The sequence below is a fragment of the Ovis aries genome, chromosome 6 (genome assembly GCF_016772045.2).
Source record: "Ovis aries strain OAR_USU_Benz2616 breed Rambouillet chromosome 6, ARS-UI_Ramb_v3.0, whole genome shotgun sequence".
In the NCBI taxonomy this organism is placed as follows: Eukaryota; Metazoa; Chordata; class Mammalia; order Artiodactyla; family Bovidae; genus Ovis; species Ovis aries.
Window position 1 is genome coordinate 93141916 of NC_056059.1, and position 14396 is coordinate 93156311.

The 14396-nt window shown below is 35.4% G+C and overlaps 1 protein-coding gene across 7 annotated transcripts in view; it reads right to left on the bottom strand.

Annotated features, from left to right (window-relative positions):
- The window catches only part of CNOT6L (CCR4-NOT transcription complex subunit 6 like), a 117207-nt gene that overhangs the window by 17995 nt on the left and 84816 nt on the right, over positions 1-14396 (bottom strand). For all 7 annotated transcript variants that reach the window (XM_015096574.4, XM_012180231.4, XM_004009932.5 and 4 more), the window contains 2 exons: positions 13236-13390; positions 823-974 (listed from right to left, as the gene is read on the bottom strand). In XM_015096574.4, the coding sequence (XP_014952060.1) occupies positions 823-974; positions 13236-13390 (307 nt within the window). The remainder of the gene's footprint in view (positions 1-822; positions 975-13235; positions 13391-14396) is intronic.

Here is a 14396-nt window from a genome sequence, read left to right on the forward strand (position 1 = left end):
CAAACTCTTGAGAAGAATGAGACTGGAAAGGACATAAAAGTAAGTACAAGTAAGAGGCTAAAAAAGAAGAAGGAATTTTAAATCATATATCAAAGACTGATCATCTTTGATGACAGATAAACTAAAGAACAGTGAGAAAAGGAAGTATGACAAAAATACATGGTCTGAATAATTCAAATCAATACTTAAGGCAAAATCTTTTCTTCTACAGGTAGTAAGTGAAGAAAAACATTTTAAATAAAAGCCCTGATGGGGTCTTGACACGTTCTCCCTGGTTTTACCTGAAATACGGTAAGGTAAGCAATGAAATGCTCAAAGGCAGGCAGTAGGAAGGGGAGGAAAAAGGTCTGGATATGCAAAGTACATGAGTTTCTGACTTTGAAGGAAGCTATAAATATCTAAAATAGAAAAGAAAAGTACCAGGTAGAAAAAAGATCCCGCTCTTACCCTGACAATGACTGAGATATAACAAAGAAATTAAAAGAAAATGTGCCAAGTACTTAACCTTAAAGACAAAAGATTTCACAGTCAAGAAGCTAAAAATACAGCTAAAAAGTCATTATAATTTTCAAATTCAGCTTAAAACAATTCTTATTTCAAATAACCTTTTGGAATTAATGGCATATTAAAGACTTTCCTTTTTACAAAGTACCTGGCAAGTAATATCCCAAGACATAAATGACAAATTAGGACTATTTTCCTCCCCATCTCCTTTAACTTTCCTCAAAAGATGAGAAAATAACTATGCAATAAATATCAGCATGACATGCTGCACTTGAGATGGTGTTTATTTTTAGTAGGAAGATTTTGAATCATACTCACCTGCTCCAAATAGTTCTTTGTGGACCTCTAATACCACAGCGACACCGATATTATCTTTTGTCATCACTCTGTTCAGCATAGCTTCGGATCCATCTGAATTAGCCATTGCCACTTGGTTAAATTCCACCGTATGCTTCTGCACCAATGTAAATCTAAAAGGTCACAATGCATTAGTATTATGGTATCAGGTATGAGAAGAGCACAAGATATAGACAACTACTCACTGTCTTAGTCATTTTCTAGCTGCCAACGGGTCTTGTGATATGTCGATGAGAGGAAAAAAGTCTGATTACTGTAGAAACCTTCTCGGAAGTGCCACCTAGCAAAGATGGTGTGTATGTGTGTACTCCTTTACCCTTTTCCATCTCTACCCATGTGGTAAGAGACAGGAAGGCAAAACACAGCCCATTACGAATGGAGAAGCAGCTTGGACTGCCCTGTGTGAGAAAATTACTCTTCTCCTATTTCTTTAAGTGGCAGTTGGGATTTTCTGGTATTCAAAGGTAAACACAACCTTAACTGAATCAGCAAGTTAATAAGACAGAAGAGAAAAAAAATCTACCTACCCTGTTGGCAGTTTTATTCTCACCACATCAAGAAATCTGTCAAGAAAATGCAGGGACACACCCTTATCCCAGCTAAGGCGAAGCCAATTTTTCCATCTGGCTTCTACTAGAAAGTTGGCATTGGGTGAATATAAGTGAACAGAAGGAATGATTCTATAAGATGAGGGATGGCTTTCTCTGAGATTACAACTTGTGCATCTGTACTAACAGTATTTTCTTTCCTTAGTGCCAAAGTAGATATTGTAGGATTTAACAGAATTGAGTCCAGCACTGCCATTTAATAGCAGGATGACTTCAGTCAAGCCACTTAACCTCTGTTAGTCAAGTTTTACTAGGTTTGTAAAGCATTTATAAACAGCCAAAATCTACCAAATATACTGTCTGTCTTTCACTAGATTTTAAGAGGAGAAAAAGACATCTCTACTTCTATAAAAGGGCCCTACCCCATCATCCTCCTAGCTTTGAAAGTGAAGCCTGCACACCTTCATTCAAAAACACTAACACTGTGCTATGTTGCAGGACACTGCTAGATGAAATAATACTTCGCTCCCGACTCCAAGTATGAATGTCTCAGATGGGCTGAGAAGAATATAAGGTTGGGTCATGTGCCTACTCCCAAGCCAGAGTGATTAAAGGAGTGGAGTTTCCACCCTCTAAAGAGGTGATATTTAAACTGGAACTTGAATGATGAGAAATTACCAAGGTGAAGAATGGAAGTGAGAGGTTCTGGGCTAGCAAAGAACTTTGTATGTTTATGGGTTAGAAAAGAATGGAAGGGTATGAAATGATGCTGGAGACTAAGAGGAAGAGAAGTGACTGAAGTAGATTCTAAGCAAGGATACGATAGTATTTGATTTATATTTTTTAAGATCACTGCAGCTCCACTGTAGACAATGAATTGCAGGAGCCAAAGTTTGGGAACTGTGAGATGAATTAGAAAGTTTCTCAGGTTGTTTGGATGACTGATAATGATGGCTTAGGGTAAGGCAAGAGAAATAAAGAGAAGCAGGCAGATACAAAATAGGTTCTACAGATATAATGGATTATCCTCAATATCAGGACTTTTAAAAACGTCTTTAAGCAGTAGAATTTCTTTCTCAAACAATTCTTCATAAGATTATCATATATAAAATAGATAAAAGCAGTATTATATCTGAATAAATCAATCATTAAAAATGAATCTGTTTGATGTTTATAAAAATTTGAAATCAAGAGGGTAGAGATGATAATTAGAGTCTTCTATCAGTCTCAGTATCCAGTTTATTTCTCTATTCTGTTTTGGTTATACAGTATTAATAAAAACCCTGATTCACACAAACACACAGATACAAGTGGTAAATAACTGGCTTTGAATTCAGAAAAAAAGCAAGCAAGTAGGCAAAAACTCAATTCAGAAGTCTGCAACAAGTCAACTAAGCAGTGTATCAGAACATGTTATTGATTCCAAAGTGTTAAAATTTGGTATTTGGAAATTTGAGTGTTATTTTAAAATTACTTAATTTGGATTTAACTTTTGAAATATTTTGTAAATATTCACAGAGTTCTTAAGGCTTAGTTATAGGAATCTGGGGTCCTGCAGGAAAGTCTGAAATTGCTGTTTAGCAGCTTAATACTGTAATATTATTCTTCTACCAGAGTCAGGATATTATTTGGTAGGGGTGCTGGAGTGAGACTATCTAATTACAGAACTGTCTTTACTAACATTTGTTTCCCTGTATCTTTCGTCAATCAAACTTAAATCTAGACCATTTCTTTAAAGGAACACAGAATTTCTTTTCCATTTGACACTACTTTAAATATAATTCCCAAGTCTTCTCCAGAAAATAAATCAATTCTTTGCATGATATATGGTGTAAAACAGTTGTTCATTTGAAAAACTCAAGTTTAAACTCAAAGGTGCAGTATCTAGAACTGGAGATAAATGAACTACTGTCTTCTTCATCTTGGACTGCTGCTGTTGCTGCTAAGTCGCTTCAGTCCTGTCTGACTCTGTGCGACCCCACAGACGGCAGCCCACCAGGCTCCCCTGTCCCTGGGATTCTCCAGGCAAGAACACTGGAGTGGGTTGCCATTTCCTTCTCCAATGCATGAAAGTGAAAAGTGAAAGTGAAGTTGCTCAGTCGTGTCTGACTCTTAGCGACCCCATGGACTGCAGCCTACCAGGCTCCTCCGTCCATGGGATTTTCCAGGCAAGAGTACTGGAGTGGGGTGCCATTGCCTTCTCTGGGGAAAGCCATATTAATTGTAAGCTAAATAAGTAATAATATATATCTCCACAACTTTTTGGTATTTTAGTTCTTAAACCAGGTCTCTTCACTTCCATATTTATAGTTGCTTAAAAACAAAAAAGTGAAAAAAAATTATTTTATTAAGTAACATACAGAGATTGGGAAAGGAGAAAAAAATAAAGAAAAAGTCAAGTCACTTGCAACCCAACACCCCCATCAAGATCTCAACATATTTCCCCAGACTTTTCTCTCAAGCATGTGTGTGCATTTTTTATACAATTAGAATAATACTCGAAGTTTTACTTATTAATAATACTTTAAATAATACTCTAATATAGACAGGAACATCTCCCTATAAAATACCATATGCTTCATTCCCTCTAAGATCAGGAACAAGAAAAGGGTGTCCACTCTCACCACTATTACTCAACACAGTTTTGAAAGTCCTAGCTATGGTAATTAGAAAATAAAAAGAAATAAAAGGAATACAGATCGGAAAAGAAGTAAAACTCTCACTGTTTGCAGATGACATGATACTATACATAGAAAACCCAAAAGAAACTATTAGAAAATTACTAGAGCTAATCAGTAAATTTAGCAAAGTCATAGGATATAAGGTCAATACACAGAAAGTGCTTGCATTTCTAAATACTAACAATTAAAAATCAGAAAGAGAAATTAAGGAATCAATCCCATATAACATTGCAACAAAAATAATGAAATATCTAAGAATAAACCTACTTAAGGAGACAAAAGACCTATACATGGAAAATTGTAAGACACTCATGAAAGAAATCAAAGATGACATAAACAGATAAAGAGATATTCCATGTTCCTGGGTAGGAAGAATCAACATTGTGAAAATGACTATACTACCAAAGGCAATCTACAGATTCAATGTAATCCCTATCAAATTACCAATGGCATTTTTCACAGAACTAGAACAAAAATTTCACAATTCATATGGAAAAACAAAAAGACCCTGAATAGCCAAAGCAGTCTTGAGAAAGAAGAATGGAGCTCGAGGAATCAAGCTTCCTGACTTTAGACCATACTATAAAGCTACAGTCATCAAGACAGTATGGTACGGGCACAAAAAAAGAAATACAGACCAATGGAACAAGACAGAGAACCAAAAGATAAACCCACACACTTATGGGTACCTTCTTTTTGACAAAGGAGGCAAGAATATACAGTGGGGCAAAGACAGCCTCTTCAATAAGGGGTGCTGGGAAAACGACAAGCTACATGTAAAAAAATGAAATTAGAACAATTCCTAATGCCACAGACAAAGATAAAGTGGATTAAGGACCTAAATGTAAGACCAAAAACTATACGCAGAACACTCGATGACATAAATCAAAGCAAGATCCTCTATGACCCACGTCCTAGAGTAAGGGAAAGAAAAACAAACAAGTGGGACCTGATTAAACTTAAAAACTTTTGCACCGCAAAGGACACTATAAGCAAGGTGAAAAGCCAGTCCTTATAATGGGAGAAAGTAATATCAAACGAAACAACTGACAAAGGATTAATTTCCAAAATATATAAGCAGCTCATACAACTCATTGCCAGAAAAACAAACAACCCAATCACAAAATAGGGAAAAGACCTAAACAGACATTTCTCCAAAGAAGACATACAGATGGCTAACAAACACATGAAAAGATGCTCAACATCACTCATTTTTAGAGAAATGCAAATCAAAACTATAATGAGGTATCACCTCACATGGGTCAGAATGGCCATCATCAAAAAGTCTACAAACAATAAATGCTGGAGAGGGTGTGCTGAAAAGGGAACACAAACTGATACAGCCACTATGGAAAATGGTATGGAGAGTCCTTAAAAAGCTAGGAATAAAATCACCATATGACCCAGCAAACCCACTCCTAGGCATATACTCTGAGGAAACCAAAACTAAGAGAGACACATGTACCCCAAAGTTCACTGCAGCACTATTTACAATAGCTAGAACATGGAAGCAACCTAGATGTCCATCAACAGATGAATGGATAAAGAAGCTGTGGTCCATAAATACAATGGAATACTATTCAACCATAAAAAGGAACACATTTGAGTCAGTTCTAATGAGGTGATGAACCCAGAGCCTATTATACTGAGTGAAGTAAGCTGGAAAGAGAAATATAAATACTGCATACTGACACATATATATGGAATCTAAAAAGATGGCACTGATGAATTTATTTTAGGGAAGCAATGGAGAAACAGACATAGAAAACAGACCTATGGACATGGGGGCAGGGGAGGAGGGAGAAGATGAGATATATGGAGAGAGTAACATGGAAATTTACAATAACATATATAAAACAGATAGCCAATGGGAATTTGCTGTGTGACTCAGGGAACTCAAACAGGGGCTCTGTGACAGGCTGAAGGGTGGGATGGGAGGGAGATGGAAGGGAGGTCCAGGAGGGAGGGGACCTGGGTATATCGATGGCTGATTCCTGTTGATGTAAGACAGAAAAATCACAAAATTCTGTAAAGCAATTAGCCTACAATTAAATATATACATATATATATTTGCTTCAACAACCAATTTTTATGGTTGCATTATAGTCCACTAAATAAATTCACCATGATTGAACTATTCTGTTAGGCATTTAAGGTACTTCTGATATGCGCTATTATAATTAATGAGATTAGTTATAGTAATAGATTCATTAGTGAAGTAATAAGTTGTTTTACATATAAACATTTTTCTGTGATCTCAAATAATTTTCTCTCTTCCTCTTTCTTTTAATAATTGAAGAATTGCAGACTTTATTTCTGTTGAGTTCTGCTCATTAGTTCACCCTTTCAGATAGTAAGGGCACTTTTAAACAACATTCTAGTTTTCCAAAGGATTAAAATATCCTTGCCAGCTTTTTGTTTTTTTATAAATCTTATGTGTATGCATATGTCTTCATATAATGAATATGAATGCATATGTCTTATATAATCAAAATTCTGAACAGTGCAGAACAAATTTAAAACAATAGTAAGCCATCTATTATTGAGGATCTACTCTGTATCAAGACCTGTGAAATTACTTCATATTATTAGTCCTAAAACTTTGTTAAAACTTTGCAAAGTGTGGACACGAAGAGATGCTGCCTGGATGCCTCATCAGTCCTTCAGGAATTGCTCCAGTTGCAGAGGGCTGCCTCACCAAAGTCCAAGTACTTCTGGGAGTGGCACATTACAGATCAAAAACAAAAGATAAAGGTCTGGGGATTTTGGTTCCTCCTGGATTAACTCTCACAGGCCATTTCAGCTCCAAAGCTACAGGTGGGGTCAACTGAGGCTGTCTAATGTGCAACACAGTTCTACTTTCTCTGTTCATTTCTTCTTTCCCCCATTCCTCGTCACAGCTTTTGATCCCTAATAAATTCCTGAACACCAAACTAACGTGGGAGTCTTGTTTCTGGAGAACTCAATTGTGACAGACAATACTACTGGGTTGGCCAAAAAGTTCATTTGAGTAATATCTTGTGGAAAAAGCCAAACTGTGGTCAAACCAATGCTCATTACCACTAAAAAGATGAGGAAAACTGAGGCTTGCAAATGAGGTGGTTTATTCATCTCCAATATACTAGAACTGCTCCTATACTCCAATGCTCACTATAGATGACTCATGCCATCTACTTCTCTAATCACACTTTGGCAAGATATTTTAATACCACGGGATATAATTATATTGATTTGGAAACCTAACTAGTTAAGGCAGTTTAGTGATTTGCTTGGCTTCCCAAGCTCCTCTTCTTGGTTTCCCAATCTCCTCCTTACTTCGTCTTAGTCTTTTCAGTTTGAAAAGAATTCTCCTCAATAGAGACCATGAAAGCAAAATAGAACTTGCAAGACTCTAGTTTTTTTCCTTGATCATTAATTAGTGATTGCACAATGCACATGGGTATAGTGCAGATGTTATTTAAAATATTCTCCTTGTTGCCTTAGCACGTTCATCCAATTTTCCCTTTTTTCTTAATTTTCATGGCGAAGAAGATAGGTTCATAAGCTCTTTTTTTTTTCTTTAATACATGCTTGGTTATTGAGTTTTTTATTGGGAAAAAAAAATACTTCTTTTAAAATGAATCCTGAACAATTACCTGGTTCATTAACTGCCTCAAATTACCCCTTCAGTTTTCTTCCTCATTGGTATGCTTTATTACTGTGTTGCCCTATTCCTGACATAAACATCCCAATCCTCTTGAGGTATCTACTTTCTAATGTCTTTGGTTTCAAAAAGTTCAGAAAAATAAAATCACTTTTCCTAAACAGAGCACATGTCATTATAACCAAACACTCCCCTTTTTAGTGCTTAGAGATACAGAAACGGTCAGAATGATACTCTCAATCTTATTATTTCAGTTTCACCAACAGCTGAAGAATCAAAGAGATAGCTGAGAACTGAGGAACCACAGAAAATTCCTTTTTTCCGCAAAATTCCTTTTTTTCCAGTGAGAATTAAATAAGGGCATAGATATGCTTCTTGGGCTATAAGAACTTTTCAGGGACTTTGCTTTTAGAAAATAAGATTTCCAGCACCAGTAGAGCTAGATAATCTCCTACAAGTCATCTTGTTTCTGTGTTTATTTTATACTATATTTATAATACCTCTATAATATAGTAAGAAACAGTTTATCTATATTCTATTCCATACTGCAAGAATAATACTTCTTACTTTCTCCCCTCTCACCTCAACCAAATAACCTCTACTCTGCTTCTCCTTTCTATGAACCATGACCCTTTCTAATCGCATTAAACTCACTCTTAAACCTAAACCAAATAGAAATGTTTATTGTATATGCAGTATAAGATGCTATAAAATGTGTTCTTGGGTCCCTTCAAAATAATCATGGGAGTTTCAAAAAATAATCTGCTAGAAAAGGTAAGCTTAGAGAGTGAGATAAATAGGGAAGAAAAGTGGATATTCACCATTCTAGATATATTTGTACAACTCTTTTAACCACTGAAAGTATTTTCACATTTTTGGTCATTTTATCCCCATAAAAAAACCTCTGAAGTCAGGCAGAACAGTTATTATTAACATCCATACTGGAAAGGTAATGAAACTGGCATAAAGCAATGTTCCAGATTAAATAAATGGGAAAGCTAACACTGGAAACTAGAAATCATAACCTCCGATTTTAAAGTTCTAAATGCAACCACCACCTATGACAGACAAAATTAGTAACTGAGAAACTAGTAAGACAGGATTATCAGAATAGGTCATTTGGGGACGATACTATATAATCTATAAATGAATGCCCTCTTCTCAGCCACAAAACAACCTGTTATAAAATGCAAGGCAAAACAAGGACCTGGTCTTACCTGGTATCTCTGAGGCAGAGAGCAGAGGCAATATAACAAGGACTAAGCACCACGACAACCTAGTTGCCAACCCTACTGGAAGAGACTGCCTCGTCACAGTGCAATGGTCACGTTGTTCTAAAACTGCTGTTTTCATCTTTCCCTTTCTCACTGATTTGAAGCAAAGTATGATTATATCAGAACTGCTAAACTCAGGAACAGCAAGTATGTCTAGTATCTAGGCCTGCTTTCAGCTCCATTTTTTGACATTTTTGATTTCTTCAAGTCGTGCACTGGACTCCAAGACTCCATTTCTACTAACTGTTTAGTCTACAGGACAAAATATGGCAAAGAGAAACTTTTCGACTTTAAAAAATGTACCTATTGTAAGTTTTCCAAACACAGAGAGACAAAATACATGCCTCTATGCATATGTGTGTTTTACAAAATACTTCAAAGTGAAAAGAATTCACAGCATTTTAAATAATTCAAGTCTGTTTTCAAATAGTTGTCTAAAGTTTCCTAAATAACAGTTATAACTGTTAGTTCAAAACCTTAATTACCTCTAATAAACTACGAAGGCATTTTAGATTTCCCTCTCAAAACTGTGAAAGGAATGAAAAATGATAATATCATTCTTCAGAAAGAAACAATGGCAAATGGAAAAACGAGCTGATGTTACATCTCATCACATCCCATCAGTGTTATCAGTAATCTTTTTAAAGTATGATGTTTCAAGGAAATTTGTGTGTGAATACAGGTAACAAATATGAAATTCAAGGTAATTTCTCCAAATGAGATAACCTTTTAAGAGGTACAAGTGATATCAGAAGCTGAAATAAGCCTAAACAACAAGGACCTAGTGTACAGCACAGGGAACTATACTCAATATTTTCTAATAACCTATATGAGAAAAGAATTTGAAAAAGGATATATATATGTAAAAAAGAATCACTCTACTACATACCTAAAACTAACATAACACTGAAAATCAACTATATTTCAATTTTAAAAATATACAAATTGTATACATATAAAAGAAGTCTAAAGAGTCAGTTTAGTACAGTGGTTAAAAGCACTTGCTGTGAAGCCAGGTACTTTCCATGTCTTGGTTTCCTCATCTGTAAGAACGAGGAAACAGTTGTATTCCTAACTCAGAGGATTGCTTTAAAAATTAAGATAGTGTGAATAAAAGAAAAAGGGTGACATGCAAATACTACAAAGTAATAGCTATTGTTAGGCTAAAATCTGTTCTTAAAAAAAAAGATATCACATCAACCCACTAGAAGAGTATACAGCATATTCTGACCTCAAATACTACAGGGCTGTAGTTATTAAACAAATTATTAAACAAATGAAAAATCTCTATTAAAAATTCACAGAAAAGATATGAGGGTAGGACAAATAAATGAGAAGTGACTCAAACAGCTTTCAAATTCACTTAATTTATTACTCAAAACAAGAAGTCATGCTGGTAATAAATAGGCCTATATTAATAGAGACATTGAAATGCTTTGTTATAACAGGAAAACAGTCACAAGTGTTTATGTGCCTATTCTATTAGTAGATGATTTCTTATCTAATGTATCAAACCCAAGTTATTAACTATATAATACCACCTCTATCTCACTCCATACATTCCAGTCTTCTGAAGGCTGGAGGTGCTTTCAAATTGTCTACTGTAAAACTGGCAGCCTTTATGAGGCAAAAATATACTTCTCTCTTTTCCTCAAGAAGATAACCAAAAGAATCTGCCTCTAACCATCTAGTCACTCAGTCAGCTAGTCAAAAGATAGCATTCTATGAAACACGACCATGTGCAGCAACATGGATGGACTCAGACCTCATCACACTAAATCAAGTCAGTCAAAAAGAGAATGAAAAATACCATATGATATCACTTATATGTGGAATCTAAAATGCGACAAAAACAAACCTATCTATGAAACAGAAACAGACCTATAGACACAGGGAAGAGATCTGTGGTTGCCAAGTGGAAAAGGGAGGGGAGGTGGAGGGTGGATGGACTGGGAGTTTGGGGTTAGCAGATGCAAACTAATGGATAAACAACAAGGTCCTACTGTACAGTACAGGGAACTATATTCAGTATCTTGTGATAAACCACAATGAAAAAGAATATTAAAAAGGAATGTATATATGTATAATGGAATCACTTTACTGTATAGCAAAAATTAATACATTGTAAATCAACTATATTTCAATAAAATGATAAATAAAAGAATGAAACAGAGAGTAATATAATAACTCTTCATAATTCCAAACCAAAAAAAAGAAACAGAAACAGACATAGCCTTCTAAGCTTGTTACAGTTTTGAACCCTCAAGTCAGAAATGCAATTCCTAAATTCAATGCACAGAGCATCATAAACCTAGTAAGAGAGAAATACTAAAATTGCAAAGGATTACAGAAAGAGAAATATGACAATAATAAAAATATTTCTGGGACACTAAGTACCTCTCCATCCATTACCTCATTTAATTCTTGTAACTACCTCTGAATATATACTTTTTTCCATTTTAAACTCAAGAATATTAAAGCACAAAGGCCTCTACAAGATTGTCCACATATTTTAATAAGCAGTCATAATAGGTTTATCTTTGACCATACTTTCATCAACTACATTATAGCCCTGAAAAAACAAAAAGGTCATGTTTTCTGTGTTCCATTTCAGGTCATGACCACTTTCCATTGTTTTGTCTCAATCAATCCTTTAACTCCCTACCTCTGTAAGCTCTGTGCTTCTCTTCACCTTCCCTTATCTATCGAGGCATATCTCTAACATATATATACCATACTATACTGTGACACATATATACCATACTATACTGTAACACATATATACCATACTATACTCCTTCCTTTTCCTACTGAAGCTCTGAGTAGAATCAGAAACCATGTATTATTGGGTCTATAGTGACTAGCACAGCACTCATCATAAAGCAAATGCTCAGTAAACATTTAGTGAATAAGAAAGTGACTAAGCTTTCCTGTTGACTCAGACAGTAAAGAATTCACCTGCAATGCAGGAGACCCAGGTTCAATTCCTGGGTTGGGAAGATCCCCTGGAGAAGGGAACAGCTACCCACTACAGTATTCTTGCCTGGAGAATTCCATGGACAGAGGAGCCTGGCAGGCTGCAATCCATGAGGTCCATAGAGTTGGACATAACTGAGCGACTTTTCATAAAACAGGAAATAAACATACACAATATTAACTGGAAAAGATGAAAAGTTGATAAACGAATGATTCTGCAAAGGGCCAACTAAAAGCTGGCTTAAAACTCAACATTCAAAAAACTAAGATCATGGCATCTGGTCCCATCACTTCATGGCAAAGAGAAGGGGAAAAAGTGGAAGAAGTGACAGATTTTATTTTACTGGGCTCCAAAATCACTGAGGATGGTGACTGCAGCCATGAAATTAAAACACACTTGGCTCCTTGAAAAAAGCTATAATAAACCTAGACAGTGCATTAAAAAGCAGAGACATCACCTTTCTGACAAAGGTCTGTCTAGTCAAAGCTATGGTTTTTCCAGTAGTCATGTATGGATGTGACAGCTGGACCATAAAGAAGGCTGAGTGCTACAGAACTGATGCTTTCGAATTGTGGTGCTGGAGAAGACTCTTTTGAGAGTCCCTTGGACTGCAAGGAGATCAAACCAGTCAATCCTAAAGGAAATCAACCCTGAATATTCATTGGAAGGACTGATGCTGAAGCTGAAGCTCCAATACTTGGCCACCTGATGCTAACAGGTGACTCACTGGAAAAGACCCTGATGCTGGGAAAGACTGAGGGCAGGAGGAGAAGTGGGTGAGGTGACAGATGACATGGTTGGATGGCATCACTGACTCAATGGACATGAGTTTGAGCAAACTCCAGAAGATAGTGAAGGACAGGGAAGCCTGGCATGCTGTAGTCCATAGGCTCACAAAGAGTCAGACACAATAACAACAAAAGAAAACAAATCACTGAAAGAAACTTCAGATAACTTAGTTCCAATCTTAAAGAGTACTACTTTCTTTTTTACACCAAAACTAATATTTTACTTCATGGAAATATATATAAAATTATGATAAATCATATTTAAGTATATACTCCTTTTAATACTTTTAGTGCAATTTGGTAAAAAAGCATAAAGAATATGATAAACATTCTAATTTCTAATACACACCCTAAGAAATAAAATCTTACCAATAGTTTTAACTGTTTTTTAGCTTTTTGTCTATTTTAGGGTCAAACCAAAGACAATTTCAAATGTGTGGTACGCTTTGTTTCCGTAACTCACTTTTCTGTTTTGAAGAATATTGCACAACCGTCCACATGCTTTCTCTCCTGCTCAGACATGATTTTGGCACGTGACTTTGGAGAAAAAAATCCATCATATCCACGCTCCTTCAATGCTGGCAGAAAGAGAGTGAAGTATTGCTCTGTTTCCACTTCCTGAGATGGAAGATACATTATCACCGACATGATAGAGGAAAACTAAGATGTAAAACTGTGCAACACTGTGAGTGAAGTGCGACTAAGTTAAACACTTCACTTAACAAACATTAGCTAACTACCTTGCCTTATTGATAACAGCTACCATTTGACAATGGCAGCTTTGTAAAGCCTAAAAGAATAAAAAAATAATATGATTTTCTCAGGTTTACACAGGTAGTTAGTTGGTCCCAAATCTCTTAACTTCCAATTTCGAGTTCATCACGGAAGCCTGACATGCTGCAGTCTGTGCAGTCACAAAGAGTGGGACACAACTTAGTGACTGAACAACAACTACTGTACTTCACTTCCTCAACTGGTAATTGAACAAAATTGAAATACAAAATATGAAAGTTGGTCATATTACAGATTAAGCAGTAGGGAATTGAAATTTTTACATTAGGAGGTAATTTTTTAAAAATATTTTGTATTTCTCAACTGTGGTGGAAAGGAATGATAGTTAAAACTGAGAAGTTTAAGATCTATCAACAAAAAAATCCTACTTAAAGGAATTTTTAGTTACCTGAATACCAATAATCCAATGGTCTGTGTTAATTTGGCAGTTATTAAGTTAGACTAATTTATTACTTGACCCATAACATACTTTTAAGAAATCTTTCCAAATGAAATAATCAAGCGTGAAGATAATGATTTATGTGTGCCAATGTTTATAAAAACGTGATATTGTAACAATGAAAACAAATAGCCTTAATGTCCAACAGCAGGGAAAATGCTAAATCAATTAGCATATATTCATACAATTGGCTTTGAGAAATTTCAGTAATGCATAAAATGTATATTAAATGCAATAAGCAAGAAACAAAATATATTAATAGTGTGATCTCTATTTTGAAAACATACCTATAAATAAATAGGCAAGTGAATGTTTTAAAAAGAATATAAGAAATACTCCAGAAGTTTTAACCCTGGAGTTAATGCAACTTTCTTTGGGGTACAGGATTAGATG